Source organism: Fukomys damarensis, unplaced genomic scaffold (genome assembly GCF_012274545.1).
Source record: "Fukomys damarensis isolate Sample0158 unplaced genomic scaffold, DMR_v1.0_HiC HiC_scaffold_17, whole genome shotgun sequence".
NCBI lineage: Eukaryota > Metazoa > Chordata > Mammalia > Rodentia > Bathyergidae > Fukomys > Fukomys damarensis.
The window spans coordinates 10,837,286-10,860,945 of record NW_022900929.1 but is presented as its reverse complement, the minus strand read 5'-3'; the positions used below and the strand labels follow the sequence as shown (position 1 = coordinate 10,860,945).

The following is a 23,660-nucleotide window of genomic DNA, read 5'->3' as shown; positions in this document are numbered from 1 at the left end:
AGCAGCTTCTGGATCATCACTTTAGGAGCCACAAATGAATGTAGTTATTCATTCTTAGGGAGGCATCTTTAAAATCTCATAAGCAAACAGATTTCTCACATATTAATTATGAAATATCAGCATCACAGGGATACAGTTGTCTCCTTGGGCTATCAGCTCTTCATCAGCTGTTCAGGCCTGATTTGGAAAATCTAAAACCTCAGCTTCCAGAAGAGCAAGGCCTCGTCACAAGTTGACTCTTTCCTTGGCACTTATTTTGAGGTGTTAACCGTTTTTAAAACTTGTAACAATATTTTGTTTGTTTTAGTCTATTTTACCCTTCTGTTACCTTCTTACAGAGCTTTTATTTATGGACTCACCTGTTTCGTGGTTACGTGGGATGGGCCTGAGACTCTAAAGACTGAGTCGCATTGCCAGAGACCTCCTTGAGCTTTTTCTTGTGGCAGCTGTTGCGATTAAGGTCGCTTTCTGCCTTTGTGGAATCACAGTTAAGGGGCAGAGGTGGACAATAAAGTGAGTTGTTCGGGAAATGTGCTCCTCAGAGAAGGGGTGACAGGAAGGAAGTTGGGTGTCTTTTCAGGAGTGGATGCTTGCGTTGGACCTGATAGAAAGAGCTGCGGTTTTCTAGTAGAGGCCTGATAGGGTGTTAAAGAGAACAGTGGAGAAAATCAGGAGGACTGAATCTTCTGTATGACTTGAGTCAGGTGGGAATGAACCTGAAGAAGAGATGAAGTCAGATAATGGGGAAGAAGAAGGGCTTTATCAGTAAGATGGCCATATATTTATTTAAACCAGGGCTTGAAGGTGAAAAGGAAGCTGTTAATACTTATCCCTAGGGGCTGGGTATGTAGCTCTGAGGTAGAGCTCTTGCTTAGCATGCAAAAGGCCCTGGGTTCAATTCCCAGCACTAAAACAAACAAAAACCAAAGCCAAAAAAAAAAAAAAAAGTGCTATGGGTAGCTTACCTCCAGGTAGCAATCTTATTTAGACACTGCTGAGGGTAATGAAATCTGCGGTCAGTCTGTTCTAAAGCTCTGCTAAAGAGCTTCTACTTCAAACAGGGTAGCAACATGTCTGATTTACCTGTAGAAGGATTACTGTGGGCTCAGCACTGTGTAGAATGGGGCTGGAGGTGAAGGTTAAGGGTGTGGCAGGGCGTCCATGTGGGGCTTGTTTGGGAGGGTGGTGTCAATTACAAGATCATCTGCTACCCCAGTGGGGAAAGCATAGATTGGAGAGACATTAAGACAAATTGAAGGGTGTGCACGCCTGTAATCCCAATACTAGGGCCAATGCTGAAGCAGGAGGATCACATGTTTGAGCCTAGCCTGTTTAATTTAATGAGACCCTGTCACAAAAAATAAAAAGGGCATAGCTTGTGCCTAACGTGTGAGCCCCTGGGTTCAATCTGCAAGGAAAAAAAGTTGAAAAGGTAGGACTTAGTGACTTTTGATTGTGTATGTTGACCATGAGGGAGAGGAGCAGGTCTGGGGATTTAGGTATCTAAGTCAATCAAGGAGTTGTTGGGTAAAATCCAGAATCTAGACTAAGGTCTTGGATCTAGAAGGGGCCACTGGCACTGGGCTGTAGAACAGCTGTTATGAGGACCCTGTGGCCTTGCAGTAAGGCCTGAACTGGAGCAGAGTTGGTGCCGACCATTGAGAGGCAGGCCAGAGTGCCACAGGCTAGACAGGCGACCAAAGAGAGTGACCAAAATGATGAGAAATGAACGAAGAGAAGGAATCATGGAAACAGTTGAGAAGAGTTTCAGATGCTGCAGAACCATGGAGACTGAAGGATGCCCATTGGTTTTAAAATGAGGAAGGTGTCCATGGTGTTTCCCTGACACTGTGGTAGCTTCCTTTGGCAGACGATTGCTTGGCGGTGCTAGTGAACAGACTTGAGGGCATAGACAATCAAACTTTTGTATGCCTCAGATAATTGTGTCCCATGAGCAACTCGGGGACATGAAAAAGGGGACGTTATTCTTGAGGAACCAGTTGGAGCCCTTACATTTCCTCTTTTGCTTTTCCCAAACCCATATTTTGGGCCTCCCAAGAAAACTTCATAAAATTTCTCTAGTTTCAATATTGCTTGTTGTTAAATTTATTCCCATCTTGAATCATGACAAGATTTATTGCAAGAGATGGAATCTTGGAGCAGCTGAGAAGATTTTGAGAGTTCAAAGATTGGGCCTTTCTGGCTTTGAAGTAAACCAGCGAGAAAATAAAGGTTTTTGCTTTTGCTTAGTTGTGTGAGTTTGTAGAACAGCTATGACCAAGTATGTTTTTCATAGGCTTCTTATGTCCAGATGGAGGTTTTGCCTGCTTCCAGAGTGTGCCATCAGTAGAGAGGAAAGTAAACAGTAAGATGAGCATGTCTCAACTATGGAGAACAGACATTTGCTTTTCACACGTGCAACATAAATGTAGTTCGCTCAAGAGGTCTGACTACAGAGCATCAGGCCACATCGGCAGAACTGGTGGATCTCTGTGAGGAGAAAATGAAATCCTGTCTTCTGTTTCTTATTCATTCCACTCTGGGTCCATGGGGATGCAGCATTTGTGAAGGAATCAATTATCCATTTGTTAGTCAGAGGAGCCTTACAAATTATACATTAGCAGATTGATTTCCTAGGTTAGCGGTTGGGGCACCAATAGCTTAAGGTGGGATGATGAGGACTGTCAGGGGAGAGGAAGTTGCCACAGAGAGGACCATTAAAAGCAGCTTTGGAAATGACCGTGAATTTATTCCTAATTGAAGAGCTGGCATAATCCATACTAAATGTATTTATTTCAAGCATTTTACATTAGGTAATTGATTATCACATGAGGTGTACATGTTGGTAATTTTGCCTTTTCTTTAAATTTAAGAACTCAAGACCACCTATAGTGGACCTGACTTAGAAGGTATGAGCTGGTCTTCCCCCCCTCCTGCTTACTCAGACTTCTTTTTTTATTCCATTAAGGAAACATTTTTGTACATTCTATAGTGTCAGCTTGACATTATTGATTTTTTGAACAGACTTGCTTATATTGTCCAGAATTCCAAACATGTCTCCATTAGGAATAAAATTGTAGCTAATGGAAAATACAGTGGAGGCTGTTTCTCTCTGGTCTTCTCTTCTTTGGTCCCTTACCTGTTTCCATATCTACTCTACTAACCCATCTTTGCAGACACCCCAGATTGCATGTTTAGGTGTGATACTTTCTGCTCCTCAGCCATTACACTAAAAACTTCAGAAGCATCAGTCATTGAAGAGGCAGAGAGTCTTGTACTGCCTGTGTCCCTCCAAGTGTGTGGACATCCTACAGCCTTTCCATTGTTTGGCCCTTTGTGTCCAGTGTGTGATATGTCAGGCATTAGCTCTGTTTATGAGCAGCGGTCCTGGATGCCTGTCCAGTTGCAGGCACCACTGATACTTGTGATACTGAAATCCTCTTATTTGCTTGCTCTTCATTAAATATGGAACAGTTATGTAAATGGAATTTGCTTGTGATGGTGTTCAGTTATCACTCAGAAGTAGGTGCTGGAGTTCACTAGAATGAGGGCTTTAAAAATTAATACTGATTTTGTTTTCTTTTTGCTTTTAGATTAATACATTTGCTCCTTAACCATTTCTGTAAAATATTTATCTTGTGATTACAAACACAATAAATGCTTGTAGAAAACTAGCAAAATACAGAAAGGGCCAACTTGACTACTTACCAGTCCAATTATTTAAATGCAGAATAACCAAAATTGTATTTTTTTGTTAATTTTTATAATGTAATAACCACTGGTAAATGTAAAATCGACAGCTTTGTTACATTTATTCAGCACAGTAGTAGACTAGTTGAAAGGACACCTGTCCAAGCGACCCTTGGCATAGTCAGCACGCACACAGACGTGCTGCCTGAGTGATGCTTGGGGTAATCTGTTAAGTGACTTGAATGTAACGAATGTGCTTTTTTGAGTGTCTACTTCCACTCATTCTATGACATAATGTAACTGTAAGTAAGGTCGTGTTCATAAATAGGGGGTCATATTTAACCCGGTAGTTAATCAAGCTTTGACATTTGAAAGCATAGCTCTCCAGACTGCCAACTCTGCCCAGGACTTCAGGCACCAACCGCAAGTTCTAGGGCAGTGATGGCGAACTTTTTAGAGACCAAGTGCTCAAACTGCAACCCAAAATGCACTTATTTATTGCAAAGTGCCAACACTGCAGTTACACCTGAATACTAAGGTTTCAGTTTAGAAAAAACAATTCATACATTAACATCTTTTATCTTAGTAGAAAAACACAAAAACAGGCATGCTATCAGGTCACCACCACTGTTCTAGGGACTCCCAAACCTACACTGTGTTTGATAATTAGGTAGAGGACACACCAGGCTCATGGAAAACTGATATGCTCATGTACGTGGCTTATTAAAGAGAAGGGACACAGGACAGAAATCAGCCAGAGGCAGAGAGCATATGGGCTTCAGCCTGGGGAGGTTCCAGAAGAGATGCTTCCCTTGCTTTCGAGATGTGTCACCCTCCTGGCATGGAGTTGAGCCAGCCACATATGCTCCCGCCAGCCTCTGTAGCCTAGGTTCTCATGGAGGCTCTGCTACACAGGCATGGCAAATTCATGGGTTAGCCAGGTGGTTGGCCTCAGCCTGCAGGTCATCCTAAAGCCTTCACCCTAAACCACATGGATGGGCTTGCTTTGCCTGGTCAGTTCCTACTCTTAAGACTTTTGGATGTAGCTGGCCCTCTAATATCAGGTGAGGCCAACCATCTGCCTTTGATCAAAACGTTCCCATCAGGGAAGAAGACGGACTGCTTTCCAGAAGCTAAGGGCAAACACCAGAACACTCTAGACAAAGCCAGATATTTTGTTTTACTGTCCAGTACTTTAAAAAACTATAATTTTATCTTTTGATTCCTGGCTTTTAGAAACTTAGATAACTTCTATTTCTCAGTGCCTGACCCCCCCCAAAAAAAAGCTGCTGTGAAAAAACACTTCTTATTAGTTAAAATAGATAATGTATATTCTGAAGAATTTTGATGCCTTTCAGAAACATTTTTCAAATTTAAATTGCCAGCAGGAGTGTAAGAGTATTCATTTTAGTGCTTCTTTGCCCCACCAGGTACTTAACAAGAAAAATCATAGGTGATTCCATAGGTAAAATATCTCACTGTTTTAATTTTCAAGTACATATTTGTTATTAGTGAGGTTGGCTCTTGTTTACTTAACAGCTTGTACCATTTCTTTTGTGAGTTCACTTTTTACTTGTTTTGATGTTAAGTTAAAATTTCAAGTTTCTTCAAAAACCACTCTATAAAACTCTCCCTCAAAAAGGAGTATAAAACCTTCCTCAGAGACATTGAAGAAGACTTGAATAAATGGAGAAAAGCTTCATGTTTATGGATCGGAAAAATCAATATCATAAAGAAAACAAGGGGATAGGTTTCAATATTTTACCCTTAAATGCAGTCCAGTGTATTTGCTAACCACTGGTAAATATTATATGTAAGAATGAAGAAATTTTTCTCTAAGTATGCTAAGAGTTTTTACTATGAATGGGTATTGAATTTCATTAAAATCTTTCTGCAGCTCTTGAGATGGTACTATGATTTTGCTTTTACTAATGAAAAAGATTATACTGGTTAATATCCCTGTGTTAAATCCGTCTTGTGTTTGTGGAAGAAATTTGGCTTCTAGCTGCTATATGTTAGCTTCATTGGTAGTGTCCTTGGTATTTTTCCATTTATGTTCATGAGTGATATTTGCTTGTGCCTTTTCTTAACATCCTTGTCTGTCGAATTTGTTATTGTAAGGTTATACACACCTGGTAAAATGAGGTGGGAAATATTTTTTGTGGTATTTGTTGTTTTTTAAAACAAGGTCTCGTGTAGTTTAGGCTACCCTTAAACTCACTCTCATCTTCCTGCCTCAGCCTCCTGGGTGCTGGGATTACAGGCATGCGCCACCATGCCCCGCTTTTCTCTGTATTCTGCACTGAGAAACAATAGCTAGAAAAGAGAAACTGGACAAATATAGTGTCCTGGAAGCAAAGAGAAGGACATATTAATAATGTTGTAAAGTAAATTAGAGTTGAATAAGGAGCATTATTCTTTGCAGTTCAGGGCATTTTGCCTTAAAATTCGCACAGAAGAATCAGTTCTTGAGAAAAGCCAAGGAAAAAAGATGAATTACAAGATACCAGGACATGCTATATACAGCCTCAATAATTAAACAGTGTTGAATTGATGTAAGAACGGACAGAGATGCCATACTTGAAAACTCAAAGTTATTTCAGTATTTATAAATATTTATTATATGGTAGGCATAGTTCTCTTCAGGAGTAGAAGGATGGATTACTTAATCATGGGGCTAGCCCAGGTGGATTTTCTTTTAGAAGAAGAAAAAATGAATCCTGAAGGGATTTAGTGCTGAAGTACAATAAATATAGCCATAACCATCTTGCAGAAAAAGAAAAGCACATATATAATATCTTAATGAACATAAAATAAACATGTTAATAGAAAAAATTAGCAAAAGATGTGAACAAATATTTTACAGACGAGCAAATTAATTGGCCAATATACTTAAGAAAAATACTAAGTTTATTAGTCAGGGAAATGAATCAATGCATATTGATCATTAGCAGAAAAGCATTTAAATAGATTCTGTTGCTAGCAGAGATAGGAGATAAAGAGGATTCTCATATCTGGTAGCATGTTTTTTTTTTTCCTCTAATTTTTCTGGTGTCATGGTATAAGCATCTGTATTTGGGGAGAAACTTGTGATAGGAAGTTTGGTTTATTTGCTCTTGGAACACCATTGTGTGACTTTCCACTAGTCACAGAATCTCTTGTGGCACTATTTTCCTTATTGTGAGGTGGAGACAACCATCCTCAGCTGACCCCTTTCTTCTGGAGTTGAGTATCAGAGAATGTGTGTGACAGGTCTTTGGAACCACAATGCCTTGTGCTTCAGAAAATATTAGGTCAGGCCATGAACTTTTCAGGAATGGAGTCTAAGAACAAATTACATAAAATTTGGCGTGTATGTTGAAAAGCAATAAAATTGTAGATATAAATTGTAGTTAAGAAGGCTATCCTTTTTGCATTTCTTCTTTCTAAGTTCTGGAGGCAGAGAACAGCACTGCTCAACAGAATTTTGTAGTGAGGAAGAAGCTCTGGTGTGTATTATTTCCAACTGGGAAACTGAATTTTAATTTCATTTAATTTTAAATAATTCATTTTACAGATTTATTATCTATGTGTAGGTAGTGCTGTATTGAGTGGGACAGGAAACCAAACATCTAAAATATGTTATTTATTTAATGACTTTTGTTTTGGCTTTTGTTTGTTTTATTCTTTTATTGGATTATGATTAGGAAAGATACATTTAGAAGTTTAGGGGCTGGGGATTTAGCTCACCAGTTCCGCTGCCTGCCTTGTGGTCCCCAGCTCAATCCTCAGTAACCCCCCCCCATTAGAAGTGTAAATAGAATGGATTCAAAAGGTATGTAACATGTAAGAAATAATATTTTAGCTCAGATGTGAAATAGGTACATGAAATGGAAAATTGGGGAGAATCCTAGGCTTTTGGGTTTATGTCCGAGAACAAAGCTATATTTTGCCATTTTCATTTGCAAAGCAAAATGTGTCTTGGACTCATGACCTAAAGTAATAAACAGCTTCTATCTCTTACAGTTTATGAAGAGCAAAGGCTTTTGATTGTTAATGTATATTCTCCTGAGGGTTCACATGTCCTTTTTGTTGTTTGTTTTTAATAGAGCCCTGTGAAGATAAATCAGATTAGCCTGGATGAAAGTGGAGAGCACATGGGCGTGTGTTCAGAGGATGGCAAGGTATGACAAGAGGGACTGGAGAAGTTCTGCTGCCCCTCAGTGTTGCAGTCTTACCTGAGCCCAGGTGTTCGGAAGTGCACTCTGCTTAATATATACCTGCGTTAGGGGAACCTTGATTATTCTTTTTGAGTATTGGACTTGCTTCCAATTGCTTGTAATTAAAGTAAAATATATTTTGCACAAATGTGCCTTAGGAAAAGTAATTACAAGAATGTCAATAATGTAAGTAGTATTAAGCTGATTAACAGCTGTGGCAGGGGTGACGTGTCACCTTAATCATTACTGCTCTGCCACTTATACTTTGGTGACTGGTCTGCAGTTCCTGCAAGACCGTAGTTTAATGCCTTTCTGCCATAAATCCACAAAATTGGATTTCGTGGGTATGATTTCTGTGGGCTAGTGGTTTTCATTTTCACACACAAGTTATGAATGTTTCTCTTGAATTATAGAATCCTTTGATAAGCAATCATAGTTTATCAGAAGAATAAAGTGTCTTACAATGGCCACATTAAATAAATGTAAAATCAATATATGTACAGTTTTCTAAAAACCTGGCACCTACTTCCTCGACCAAGGACATACATCATTGATGCAGTGTATAACTAACAATTACCAGTGCTTCTTGCTGATGTAGAGCTGTGACATTTAGTGGTTGTGGTGATTGATTTTCCACTTATAAGAATGTCTTTTTTGTTTTTAAGTCGATGGGTGTCTTTTCTAATGTTGGTTTGTAATGATAAAATTCTAACTTACTGTGTGTTTAAGATACTTCCCTAAAATAACAGTTGAAGAGAATGCATTAAGAATCATTATAGAACTTTATATATTCCCTACTGAATAGATTTCCTAATCTAATTTTGTATTTCTTATAATGTACTTTAATTCAGTGGGCCCTTAAGATGAGTAAATTAAAAACAATGTACTGCACGTAAAAGAGATATATCTTTTTATACCTGTTAGCAGTGTTATACCCATTAATCTGTTAACAAAAGCAACGTGAAGGCCTTTTGACATACAAGAATGCTTTTTATATATCTAAGCCTGATATTGCCCAAAGAGTCTTTTGAAACAGTAATTGGAACACTAGCACTTTTCAGAAAGCACCGTCAAATTTTACAGTACTTTGTGAAATTCCAAGATGAGCACAATTGTCAAAGAGAGAAGAGGAAGGAGTTGGTTTGTATAGAAATTGAGGGGTATCATCCACTCTTATGAGACATTTTTGTGTTCATGTATTTGCCAAGAAAGTTAATCTCCTTTTTCTCAAAGGTGAGGAATTCCTTCTTGGCAATTACCAATGTAGTTTAAACTTGGTGAAAGGAAATGTTTTTTGAATTGGAAACAAATTCTTACTAATGTACTTTAGGATTTTCAGAGCTTTAAATGTTGAAGAATTATTACTAAAGCATCAAAGTAGAATATTTTCACTAAATCTTCTGTTGCATATTGAGATGCAACCGCTGTTTTAATATGACTTATAACCACCATATTTTCATGTAGATCCATGATGTATTTTGACAAATGAATGTATCATATATTTCATTGCATTACTAGAACAGAAAATAAATCTTGCAGGGCACATACTCATGTAAGCCAGTCCTTAGCACAGGTTAGCCCGTGTTGTGAAAATTGAGAAGGTAGTACAGAATGAAGTAAACAGGTGGCTTCTGATGATAAAAACAGAAAGTTGTTTACAAAGATAAACTCCAGATGTCCTTTTCTAATACATTTTTAAATGGTTATTGTGGTTTTTGTTTTCTTTAATGTATTAAGGCTCCTAGGCAAATAATTATCTATCTTTATTTCAGAGATGACCATTGATATTTACATTCATTTTAAAAATTGGTTCAAATTTATTGTTTCTTCAGCTAGTGCTGACTTCTCATCTCTTACAGCTTCTTTATGCATGATCTAAATTTTGAGAAACATATTGCATAAATTTTGTGTGTCCTGTGTTGTGCATGTCTACATGGATGTTCTCTTTGATCTTTCTGTCATATATTTACAGGTAACTTTCAGCAAGATTTATTTTCTCATCTCTTGTCTTCATATAAAAACTAGGGTCTAGTATGAAATTCTGGGTTGAAATATTTTTCTCAAAAATTTGGAGATGTTGCTATCTGTCTTGTGATGCTTTGTAGACCTATCTAATGCCAGACGACTACTTTTTTTAATATAACCTTTATTTTTTAAATCCTGCCTTGGAGCTTGGACTGATAATAATAATAAAAACAACAACAATAACTGATCCTTGTAATTCAGCTTGGTACGTTGTGTTTAGTTCTGTTCTCTTTTCATTAATTTTGTCTGGAACAGAGTAAGTCCTTTGATCCATATACTGAAGTATTCTTTTTAATTTCAGGAAAGTTTACTTCAGTTATAATTTTGATTATTACTTCAGTTCCATTTGCTTTTATTTCTTCAAAGAAATTCAATAATGTGAGACTGGAGGCAGACTCTCTTATCCCAGAGAATAGCTCTGTGCTGCCCCTGCTGGGGCTGCACCCATCCCCACCCTCCGGCCTAAGGTGAGCGTGGACCTGGCCTCCTCACTCTGCCCTCGCCTCAGCTGGGTAGAGGGCACTTGGTGTGGGAATGTGAGGGGTGCATGCACTTCGGGCCTAACTGTCTATATTCTCCTCACTTATTTCCTAGCAGTCTGCTCCCTCTCCCTCTCACCTTATTGTGCCTCAACTTAACTACTTCCAAGTTTGAGTGGAAGAACCCACAGTATTCGCCCTTCTCTTGAAAATACAGACTGTGAGAAAAACTAGTTAAATTTATGACACCCTCCCCATATGTGCTTTGCTCTCTCATTGTTTTTTTTCCTTGATTCCTCTTTTATTCATTTATTTTTATTTTTATTACTTTCTGTTTACAATACATAATGATTGTATTCCTTGTGGGGAGTTGGTACGTGTATGAAATGCATCTGAATTCTTTTTCACCTCCTTCACCCTCCTCTATCTCTTGCTCCCTTTTTCTTTTGCAACAGTTCTCCCTGTTTTGATTTATCCCTTCATTTCTCCACAGTTGCTGTTTTGCTTTTCATCTAACATCAGTTCTGTTCCTCACTTCTCGGTGAAGTAGATTTTTTTTCCGTTTTGCATTTTTAATTTCCTGAAAACTCTTTCTTCCAGCTCTCTTTTAATATTACCCTAAAACCAATGTAATTTTTTCATAGCATTTTATATGCCTGACAGTATCAAGCAATATGGTTCCATGGTTAGGAGTAGAATTATACCAGTGAGGAGTATCAATACCTGTTTACTCAGAACTTCTTAGGTCTTGTTCTCCTTTCTTTTGAATCCTCTTTACCACCATACTGTTGCATCTTCAATACAGATTCAGAATTTTTAAGGAGATGTTTATCCTGAGCATTTCAGACTTTACACTTTTCATATTAGATCCACCCTGGTACTTCTTGCTCACATACTGATGTGATAGTCGTCTTCAGGTGCTCCACACGCTTTTCTAGCAACCTCCTCTCCCCTGTCTATTAACAAAAGAAAATTTGTCCATTTAAAGGACTCATCTGTTTCATTTTTTTTTTTTTTACTTCTGTTGCAGAGTTGCCTTCACTCAAATTTTAGAATTAACTTTTCCTGTAGTTTGCCAGATATTTAAGGCTTTTGAATATTGTGGATTTTTAAAATTCTATTTACTCTTACAGTTTATGTGAAAAGATACCTTTCTTATTTGTGAATTTGAGGCTGTCTTATATAAAGATACCTTGTGGAAGTGACTTCTGTCATATAGAAGAATGGGGATTGGAGCATTTGGGTTCTGGCCTCAACTCTCATGCTTAAGATTTTTAGCACCTTAGGCGAGTCACTTAATTCTTGTGTAGAATCAGTGGTGTTCACTCTCATTTATCAGTGTTTCTGTGAGGGTCAAATGAAGCAGAAGAAGTTCTTCAGCCCAGGTTATATATTCTTAATTGTGAACCATTAGAAATGTCACTTCCATCTCACCAGAAAGTTCAGTTTAATTTATTCAGGGGCAGGGGGTGTCCAGTCAGTATCCAGGGATTTCAACTGAGGTAAAAACCACTGAGGTAAAGCCAAGTGGAGCACTGAGAAAGATAAGTTAGTGGTAGTCTTAACATTTGACCTGAGACTATGTTGTGACACTGTCCCACTGTACTGAGGTAAATCAATCATGTTAGAAGAGTTTCACTTTGCTAGTTCAGCAAATAATATGCAGTAATATTCAGATCATGCAGGACCTCCTCACTTTCACGTACTTTTCTTAGATGTGTTAGGATCCATCATGATAAACTTTCCTCATGGTGCAGTGCTTCTCTTTCCTGCTTCTTCACCTCCAGTTAGAGGAAGTGCAGTACATCCTGTGCTTCTGTTTTTGTGTAAGAGTCATGATGTTCTGCGCTTTGCACAGTGAGACTCAGGGCAGTGGTTGAGCTACATCCAGAAGACATTCTAATATTCACCCTCAGGATAAATCAAACTCCCTCTGTTACGTTACGTCCTCTGTTCTTAGGACCCAGGGAGCACTCTTGGGTGGATCATTATAAACATCTTATCTTTTAATTCATGAATCTTGCTAAAATTAATAACATGAATGCATCTTTTGTTTGGGTCTTGAAAGAAGGAATCACTCAGAACTTAGCAATATTCAAAAAAGAAGAAAGTAAAGACAGTCTTGTATCTTTGTAGTACATTGAATTTGTAATTTAAAGCCTTGTGGAAAAAAATCCCAACCCATTTGTGCTGCTCTGACAAACTTTTAAACAACAAAAGTTTTATTTCTCACAGTTCTAGAAAGTGGGAAGAGCAGAATGAAGGCACTGGCGTTGAGTGTCTGGTGAGGACTGCTCTTCCACTCCACAGTGGCACCTTTTCACTGTGTCTTCACATGGCAAGAAGACAAATGCTGTGCCCTTATTTGGTGGAAACCTAGTTCTCTGATCTCTTTTTTAAGGCACCAGTGTCCTTTTTATGAAGAAAGAGCCCTCCCAAAGGCCCTGCCTCTTAGTACCATCACCTTGGGGGTTAGGTTTCAACATAGGAATGGCGGGGGCTTCTTTTTTTTTGGTATTGGGGTTCGAACTCAGGACTTTGCACTTCCAAGTCAGGCACAGTGCCACTGAAATCTCTGGCAACACAAACATTTATCTCAAAGCAAAGCCAGTAGATGAATTTCTACAAAATTTAAAGAAGGAACAAGACAAGGTTGTCTACTATCACCTCTCTTGTTCAATATCATACTTGAAACATTAGCCAGGGTAAGCAGATGAGGAAGAAGTAAAATTATCATTATTTTCAGGTGACGTGATCCTCTCTATAAAAACTGATAACATTTCACCAGAAGATTCCCAGAATGACCAAATTCAATAGTGTAACACAATACAGAATCACACAAAAATCAGTGGCATTCCTGTATACCAGTGATGATCTTGTGGAGAAAGAAATTAGGAAATAATAACATTCACAGTAGCATCAAGAAAAGTTAAATATTTATGAATTAACCTAACAAAGGAAGTGAGAAACCTCTACAATCAAAACTACAGTAGTCGGAAAATGGAAATTGAAAGAACATCAGAAAATGAAAAGTTATCCTGTTACTGAATAGATAAAACCAATGTAATCAAAATGGCCGTGCTTCCAAAACTGATATGCAGATTAAATGTGATCCCAATCAAAATACCAGCAACATTCCTCACTGACCTAGAGGAAACAATCCTAAAATTGATATGGAACCAGAAGAGACCCAGAATAGCATAATCAATATTGGGTAATAAGAGCAAAGCAGGAGGCATCACAATTTTGGACTTTAAGTTATAGTACAAAGCTGCAGTGATAAAAACAGCATGTTATTTGGGTGTGGGGAGGACATACGGATCAGTGGAATGGAATAGAAGATGTAGAAACAGCTCCAAGCACATTCAGTTGTTTGTTTTTTGACAAAGGGACCAAAAACATACACTGGAGGAAAGATAGCCTCTTTAATAAATGGTATTGGAAAAACTGGCTTTATGCATTGCAGAAGATTGAATCTAGACTCATATGTCCTACCATGAAGTAAACTAAAAATCAAAATGGTTCAGAGATCTAAATGTTAAAAACAGAAACATTTAGTCTTCTGGAAGATAAAATAGGTAAAACTGACATAGGCATAGGTAAGGACTTTCTGAACACAACCCCAGTCTCAACAGAGATGACACCAAGAATCAACAAATGGGATCTTGTTAAATTAAAAACTTCTGCCCAGCAAGGGAAGCAACCAACGGAGTGAAGAGACAATGGGAAAACATTTGCTAGCTATTCCTCAGACAGAGGACTAATATCTGGAATAGGTAAAGAACTTAAAACATTAAATCTACCAAAATAAAAGACCCAATTTAAAAAAATGGGTAACTGAAACAAATAAATATTTCACAGAAGAAGTGCAGATGGCCTTTTTTTTTCCATGCTAAAAATAATACTAAACATCACTGGGCACTTGAGAAATGCAAATTAAAGCAACACTGAAATTCTGTCTCACTACAGGAAGAATGGCTATCATCAAGAAATCAAATAATAACAAATGCTGGTGAGGCTGCAAAGAAAAAGAATCCCTTCTGCATTGTTGGTGGGAATGTAAACTAGTACAGACACTATGGAAATCAGTATGGAGATTCCTCAAAAAACTGAAAAAGCTAGAAATTCCATTCTACTCAGCTATTTTTCTTCTGGGTATCTTCCTGCCAGGGCTTAAAGACACTGTATTATAGGGATGCATGCATATTCATGTCTGTTACAGCACAGTTTGCAATAGCTAAATCTTAGAAGCAACCTGTATGAATGGATAAAGAAATGTATTACACAGTGGAGTACTCCTCTGCTTTAAGACATTTTTGTAGGAAAATGTATGTACCCTGAGATCATAATGTTAAATGAAATAAACACACAAACTTAAATATTGTATGGCTTTCCTTATGTAGGAAACCTAAACTATTAATAAAGAACAAAATTAACAGTAGATAATAGTAAATAGGGAGGTAAATCTTTTATAAATGTGAAAGGGACCAAGAGATGGAAGAAGGGGTAGGGAAAGGAAGATAAAGGGATGACAAAAATAATTCAGATGTGTTACGTTACATGTATGAACTCCTCACAAACGTGAACTGATTAAAAAAAATAAAACTTGAAAATATAAAAAAATTAAATAAAGTACCAACACTATCTTAGAGACTAGCAAAAGTGTGAACACATCTCATGTATTGGCAGGTGGTTCCCAGTGGCCCTGATACTAATATTAAGCGCCATGTCGTTGAGAACTTCTGGAATTCTCATCCCTTGCTGCTGACAGTATTGGTTAATTAAACCATTCTGTGAAATGATTTAGTTATCTGTTAAATATGAACATAATGTGACTTAGCATTTCAGTTTCTTGTTAATATGCCCTTCGTAAATGTGTGCATAAGTACACCAGAAGATCTGTAAGGAATGTTTATAGCAAAACTGTTCTAAATCGCCCTGATTTGGGAGCAGCCCGGAACTGCGGTATGTGCATGTGTTGTATACTACACGGCAGTGACAGAGAACCAGCTGCTGCTGCAAGCAGCGGTGTTGTAGATCTGACAAGGAAAATGGAGCATGAAGAAGCCAGTGAAGAAGTATGTAGATATTCTGCACTTAACCCACTTAAAGTGCTGGGACAAGGTTGTATTGAATTGTTTCCTAAATGAGGAACTGTATATATTATGCACACTACAGTACTTAAAGAACTGGTCAAAAGAAACTCCTGACTTGATGGATTGGCTTTTATTTGCATAACTCTTACATGCAGTATTGTAATGTCTAACAGAACATAAGACTACAGTACTGTATGTTATCAGCAAAAATTACAATACTGTAGAAGCCACCAAAAGGCCACACTGCCAGACATATTCTTGTGTCCTAAGTCTGAATGCTGTTCATAAGTCCCAAGTGGCAGGTTGTAAATCTGAACAGTTGTTAACCAGGTAGGTTGTTAAAGGAGGACTCTTTATAATTCCACCCCTATAAAATGCAGTTATCAGCCTAACTTATAAGTGGTGATAGAGTCCAGGGTTGTGATTAGTTTGAGGGTGCTGTTGACTGGGAATAGGTACACAGTGGCTCCCTGGCTTTTATTTCTTGATGGTTGAAGGGTTTTAAGTTTATGCCATTAAAAATGTGTCAGGCTACAAATTTATGATTTTTATCCTTTATTTAAAGTGTATGTTACACTTCAGTTTTTGTTGTTATTGTTAAAGGACTCAGAAAATTACAAATATGAATAAAGTATCCTGAAACAACTTTAAGGTAGCTGCTGATAGGTAGGAACTAAGATTTTTCACTTATACACTCTCAATAGATTCAGCCTAAGATTGTAAATGAAGTTCATTTCATGTAATCTCACCATATTGATCTGTGTGGCTGATTTATAAATATTTGACTTAAAGAAAGAACCTTTCCTTAAGGGTTGAAAACAGTTCCTTCAGGGACAGCCCTTGGGAAGTTAATAAAAGAATATTAATAACCTGTTCATATCTATTTCATTTTTGAACGTTGGCTTCCATTTAATGAAACAGATGTGTGGTGAGTGAGGGGAACTATGCCCAGGGGATGCTTATACAAGCCTCATTGCAGTGGGATGCCCTCACCCTGACAGCATTATTTTCACAGGGCATTTAATAGTGGCCACAATGTCTTGGATCATTCATTGTCCTACTTCCCTCTGTTTTACTCTTGGTAGCATCTTCTCACTGACTCAGCAGCCTTTCTGTCCCTATCGTTGTGAACTAATACGATCTGTTCACTCTTTTAGGTGCAGGTGTTTGGACTGTATTCTGGAGAAGAATTTCATGAGACTTTCAACTGTCCCATTAAAGTGAGTATTTTTCTATGAGATTTTTTATTTAAGGCAATGAAGACGATAGTGTTCATTTTGTCAGTAAGTATCAGCTTTAGGATGTAGTGGTACCACTTGGCTGCTCCAAAGGAAGACACGTATATTATGGGACTGTGACCTTAGTCTGTCTTCAGGGAACATTTATAATAACAGATGAAATCACATGTGCTCGTATACACATGTATGCTTGCACACAGTGATTAAAGACTCGGGTAAAACAATATAAAAGATTGCAAAATTGAAAGAAGTTACCTTGAGCTCTTCCTTTTAGTGATGGCCTCATGCATGCGGTAATGTTTGATAGGGCTTGTGTCAGTGGACAAGCACACGGAGAAGCTGGCTTCCATGTGGAAAAACAATGTAATAGAAACGGAGAAGCTGGGAAGTTCAAACTGTTTGGGAAGTGGCAAATAGTCTAGCGTAGGTGGTACATCAAAGACTAATTTGGTGAAAGAGCTATACAGGCAGATTGGGGCTGGCTGTATATTTGGGCTCATGAATTTGGAGTCTGTCTGTTAAGGAGAAGTTATTGAGTGTATGCAAACAAAGGAGTGACATAAATTGAGCTACTGTGCATTGGGGAATTTAGTACAGTGACTGGATACAGTGAAGATTGCGGGTCTGATGGACAAGAGGCGGGAAGACCAATTTTCAATAAAAGTTGTGGGAAGATATCTACTGTACTTGTTAGAGGACAAGGTCATTCAGTTTTTTCCTCTTGTTTATTTAAACTCTATTGACCAATCAGTACAGAGGAGATAAGATCTGACATGTGTTTTAGAAAGCTGAATTTGCCAGAATGCAGGTGATTTAAGTCGGAGAGTGGCTGGAGACAAAAGACAATTTAGAAAGCTTATGTAGTACTCTGGGCACGACAGCAGGAGCTCAGAGAAAAGAGCAATTGTGATTATTCAAGATAGAGTAGAGGTGGTGAATTTAGACATCCTTTAGGAAGTACACTTTCTGCCCTCAGTCATACCAGGATCAGAGTGACCAGAGTTAGAGGAGCTCAGCAAGTGCAGGGTCTTGCTCTAGCGATGTTGTGATGGCCATCATTTGTAGTAAGGGATGGTCTGCATCAGAGCATTGCTTGTTTGATCTTGCTTATATTTCAGTGTAGGATATCAGGAGCTGTTACAGGGTTTTGGAGACATGAATGAAAATTCTCAGGATAGGGATTAAACACAGGATATGTAACTAGAGTTGAGTAAGATGAAGCCATTTTGACCATCCTCAGTGGAGGAAAGATAGCCTCTTTAATAAATGGTGTTGGAAAAACTGGATCTCAACCTGCCAGAGATTACAATTGGACCCTTATCTTTCACCATGCGCTAAATTAAAATACAAGTGTATTAAAGATCTAAATACTAAAACAGAAACACTAAACTTGCTGGAAGATAAGTTAGGCAGAACTCTTGAAGACATTGGCATGTGATCTGATCAGTAGCAGTTAGAAAAAAATCCAGAAGAGACATGGGCTGCGGTGTCAGAGGCAGCTTGGAGAGTAACTGGTGGGAAGACTGGGCCAAGGGTGGTCATTGTAAAGTTGTGACAAACATAGCAAGGACAGCTTTCACAATAAATTGGAGGTGAGGGAGTCAGAACACCCAGTAAAGGCTCTGCTTGCAAGAAATTTAGAAATAAAGGCAACAGATCACCTGGCCGATCACAGGGTAGATTGTGGAGGTCATGTTTTGATTGATGGTAAAAATCAAGAGGTAGAATGATTAAAGTCGGAGGAGGGGATACTTCCTGGAGCAGCACAGGGAGAGAAGTGGAGAGCAACCAGGGAGAGAAGGTGACCTGGAACTGAGCCCCAACCAGGGAGAGAAGGTGACCTGGAACTGAGCCCCAACCCACTGCCCAGCAATCACACTGCAAAGTAGGCAGTGAGTGGAGAGCAGTCCACAGCGATGGCCCTGATTGTTTTCTTTTCTTATGTCTTAAGGTATTTTTAAGGAGCAGAGATGCCTGTTAAATTCTAGAGAAAGCTAGAAGGACTTGTTTTTGTGATACTAGAGATTGAAGTCAGATCCTTGAATATCTTAGGCAAGCGTTCTACCAGTGAGCTGCATATCTAGCTCTTTATTTTTTATTTTTAAATTTTGAGACAGGGTTTCACTAAGTTGTCCAAGCTGGTGTAAAAGTGTGGTCCTCCTGCTTTAGCCTTCCCTAATAGATGGAATTACAGCTGTGTACCACTATACCTACCTAGCTAGAAGGACCCTTAGTAGATATTTTAAGAATGTCTAAATGAATCTGTATTGATATTTAGGGTGGATTAGGAAAGTGTTGAAGTTTCCTCCACCCTGAGAGGTACAAGTAGAAGAATAAAGGGTCTTGTGCTAAGCCCTAAAAATGGCAATGTAAGAGAACTCTGTCAACCTACCCATGGGAAGGGGAAAGTGTATTAGTCCATTAATAAGAATATAAGATGTTTAATTAAAGGTTAAAACCCAAAATTCATTAATTTTAGTGCTGATTTTATGGATAGGTAAAAAGGTAAGAAAGCAGCATATGCACAGGTTACAGCTGTGACAGATGAGGCTCAAATACAGAACTGTGCTGATTGGAGCTATTAGAACCTCACTGCTGCCTTTGTCCCCACTCAGTGCTAGCTCGCATCACCGTGGTGTGGCATAGTTCCAAAGCTAGGAGCCATCAGAAGGGTGGTGGAGAGAGCCTTGGGAGAGAGTGCTGTACAGGGGCTGCTCGAGTCTGAGCAAGATCAGATGGAACTATGGAGACAGGAACTAGGGTTGTGGGGAGAAGACAAAGCTCTGAGACCCTTAGTCCAACAGCTCTGTGTCTGTCCTGCTGAGAGGGCCTGGTGTAATTGCTGAGGGTCTCTGAGCTGCACTGCCTCATCTCTTCCCCTTTGTGCCATCAGTCATTGCACAAGGACACAGTCTGTCCTTGGTTACAAATAGTTGTGGCATCTGCTGTCTTGACTGACTTCCTCTACCTCTTGAAAGGGTCCACTGTCAGCCAGAAACTAGAAGGAATCCCTGCTAGCCTTGGAGCTTTGACCTAGCTTGAGGAACACATCTTTTCACATGAGAGCAAGACTCAGATGTCCTTAGTTGTAGAATTTTACTTGCATACTTTGTTTCCTGTCAACTTAGGATGTTTTTTAGGTCATGCTGCTTATAACGTGTAAACAGTTTTCATTCTGCAAACTGTGACTCTTATACCAAGGTTGGGTTTTTTCTCTCTCTCTCTCGTAGATCATTGCTGTGCACCCACATTTTGTGAGATCCAGTTGTAAGCAGTTTGTGACCGGGGGCAAGAAGGTAACCATGCCCCCACCATGATACATAGAGGGCGCGGTAATTTATCCTTAATGTTTTTAATGTCTGAATATTTATTCCTTAGAAATTTTGAGAAAGAAAAATGTAATCAAATTGTAAGACTATCCTCTCTTGGAGTTGAGGCCTATATTTCTTACTACTTTCCTTTAAGTATGTATATAGTAAGAAAAAGAAAGAACTGCTGGGCGTGGTGGTGCACGCTTGTAAGTCCAGCACTCGGGAGTCTGAGGCAGGAGGATCGCTACGAGTTCGAGACCAGCCTGGGCTACATAGTGAGTTCTAGGTCAGTCTCAACTACATAGTGAGACCCTGTCTCAAAAAACCAAAAAAAAAGAAGAAGAAGAAAGAAAAAGAAAAAACTTGTTCTAAGTACCATTTGGAGATTTGAAATTTCGTCCCTTCCGCAGAAATAAGTGGCAACATTTAAAAATAACCAAAAAGGAATTAACTTACTGATTTTCTTTTTTTCCTTTGTAGAATCTCTCTTGCAGGCTTTGATAAAATTTTAGGACAAATTTGGCTACTCTTTACTGATATGTTCCTGGCACATTTTATTATCTGAGTGAATAATTTAAAAAATGAGAGTGAAACCTTTCTTCTATACATGAATACCTTCTATTTATGTAGTAAATTCTCAAATGAAAAAAATTTGCTGATAATACAAGTAATTTGTTTTCTGTTTTTATTAGCCAGAGATTTATTTTTATTATTTATTTATTTATTTATTTATTTATTTTTTTGGTACCAGGGATTGAACTTGGGTCTTTACACTTGCAAGGCAGGCCACCAAACCGCTGAGCTAAATTCCCGGCCTCAGAGATTTATTTTTAGAACAAGTTTGTATAACAAAACACTATCAGTATCACCACACTGGAGTTGTAAATATTATTTCATATTCAATTTTGAGCTATCACCAAAACAGTAGTCTGTAATTATTTTTATAGTAATACAAAGCTCTGAGATGACTACTTTGAGGCCCTGCTGAAGTGGTTGGTTTGAGTATTTTATGATAGTTATCTGCAGTTTACCCATGTTCTGGTAGGGCATAGGATGATGGGGCAGGAGAGTGCAGTGGTCATTCCCTAAGTCATTGACACGGCTGTGTGGCATGTCTGGGGAACTGATTCCATTCCACAGCACAAGGCCAAGCTTGCACCAGCACTGATTTTTGCTTGAGATTTAGCTTCCCCTGTCCCTTCGTCACAACCCATTGCTAACTCAGCCTAATTTTCCTCATGTCAGACTGTCCAGGGTACTAGTTGGTGGGAATCACAAGCTTAATCTCTTGGATTTTAGCTGATTTGTGCCTGCAAAAATAATACCTTTGTCTTTGTCAACTTCAGGTAAGTAACTTTAAAATTCCTCTTATATTTCTTCAGTAAATACTTTTTGGGTTGGGAAATTTTATGCCCAATGTAACACAAATTCACTTAACTGTGATTTAAACTCATGCATTTTCATTGAAAACTCAGGGAGGATAAAGATTTGGTGAAGTTGCTATCATTTTTTTAATGGTTTGAAACAACAGACATTTGTTACCTGACAATTGAAGGGTGGCTTAGTGATTAGGTTCTGGCTGAGGGTCTTTGGCTTGAGTGCAGTCAAGACATTGACTAAGGCTGTGGTTATCTGAAGGCTTGACTAGGCCTGGAGGATCCACTTCAAGAATGTCTGATGCCTTCTTACTAATAATCTACCATGTACTTAAAATATTGATAAATCACTTTGGTTTCAATATTTTCCAGTGTGTGATGCATCTTTGAGTTACCATTTCCAGTATCAGGAGTTAGAGATTTTGCATTTGGCTCCTACTTCTCAAATGTATGAGTGTAAAAGAACATTCTGGACATGTGTTGATGTCCAGGTGTTTAGACTCAGTATCAAGGTGCAATTGTCCTGTGTTGCTGTGTTCTTAATAATCAGTGAACTTTAATAATGGCTCTTATACTATGCGCGTATCTATAGTCTCATCAATTGTGCTGCATTAGTTTTGCCTACCTACACGATATGTGGGTTAACTGTGTCAATAACGTTTCTTCATTATTCTGCTTGGCGTTTCACATTCTTTACAGACATCTGTAGGAAGAACGTCATTGACCTCACAGTTTGAGTCAGATCTGCTTGTTTGCAGAATAACAGTATAATCAAGGAACATTGGCAAACTTGGATTTTATGGAAAACTAAATAAGCAGAGAAACAAGTAGTATTCACTAAATGCTGATCATGTAAGAACATCACAGGTTTGGTTTATCTTTTCAGTTAGCATTGACTGATTGACACGTGGTTCTGTGTTCAGTCTTCTTTAAGAGAATTCTGATTCCTCTTTTTTTTCTATTCAGTTCTCCAGAAAGACATTTGTAGACATTTCTTTCTGAGCACAGAACATGTTTGTGTATATACAAAATGATACTAAATAAAAACAATTCAGATCATCTGGTGAAAAATTGAATAAAAAGATGATACTACTAAATTAGAATTGCTGGATTAAAATAGTTTAGAAGAAAAAATACCAGGGCCAGGGATTTAGCTCAGTGGTTCTGTGGCCTGCCTTGCAGGTACTGGGGAAAAAAAAAAAAGAAAAAGAAAAAGAAAAAGTACCCTGTACGACTAAATATATTTTATACCAGGATTAGTATACTGGACTTGATAAAAGTACATATGTGATCATTTGAAAAGAATCATGTGATCACAGGCACATGTAGATGATATTGACATTTTTCTTTTAGTTTTTATTTTAGCTTTATTAATATATAATTTGCATATGATAAAATGCCCTTGTTTAAAGTATGCCATTAAGTGGCTTGTAGTAAGTTTATAGTGCTGCACAGTTACTTTTAAATCAGTTACTTTTAAAAATATTTTCATATCCTTAAAAAGAAACCTTGTGCCAGTTAGCTATCACTGATCTTCCTTCCATCACTAGGCAGCAGTTAATCTATTTTCTTTGTAATTTTGCCTGTGTTTGGATTTCATATAAATTTTGGGTATTTTATATAAATGGAATCATGTGGTTTTTCTGTATTACGTCTTTCATTTTCTAGGTACGTGCGTGTTCAATACAGTATGTATCAGTACCTCATTCCTCTGTATGTTCAAATATTACTCTGTTGTATGGATATATTTTATTTATTTTACTGTCTCAGTTGATGGGCATTTGGACTCTCTCTGCTTTTGGCATTTATAAATAATGCTGCTGTGGATATTTGTGTACACCTTTTGTGGCTGTGTATTTTCATTTATCCTGAGAGTAGAATTTTTGGGTCATGTCCTAATTCTGTGTTTAACACTTTGGAAGTACCATCAAACTGCTTTCCAAGGTGACTGCACCATTTTACATTCTTAGAAGAAATATGAGGATTTCAGTTTCTCTGCATCCTCTCCAACATTGAGTTTTGTCTTTTTGATCATAGCCATCGTGATGCGTAGTAAATCATCTCTCATTGTGGTTTTGACTTTCATTTTCCTAGTGACTACTGTTGTTGACCATCTTTTCTTTCATGTCTTTTTTGGCTACTTGCGTATCTTTAGAGAAATGTCCATTCATGTTCTTTATGGATTTTTAATTCGATGTTAGCAGTTGTAGTCATTCTTTTTTTTTTTTTTTTTTTTTTTTTTTTTG

The 23,660-nt window shown here is 38.1% G+C and overlaps 1 protein-coding gene across 1 annotated transcript in view; it reads left to right on the top strand.

Annotated features, from left to right (window-relative positions):
- Vps41 (VPS41 subunit of HOPS complex) overlaps nt 1-23,660 on the top strand; it is a 158,560-nt gene that overhangs the window by 53,428 nt on the left and 81,472 nt on the right. The window contains exons 5-7 of the mRNA XM_010610865.3: nt 7,779-7,853; nt 16,647-16,709; nt 19,958-20,023. Of these exons, the coding sequence (XP_010609167.1) occupies nt 7,779-7,853; nt 16,647-16,709; nt 19,958-20,023 (204 nt within the window). The remainder of the gene's footprint in view (nt 1-7,778; nt 7,854-16,646; nt 16,710-19,957; nt 20,024-23,660) is intronic.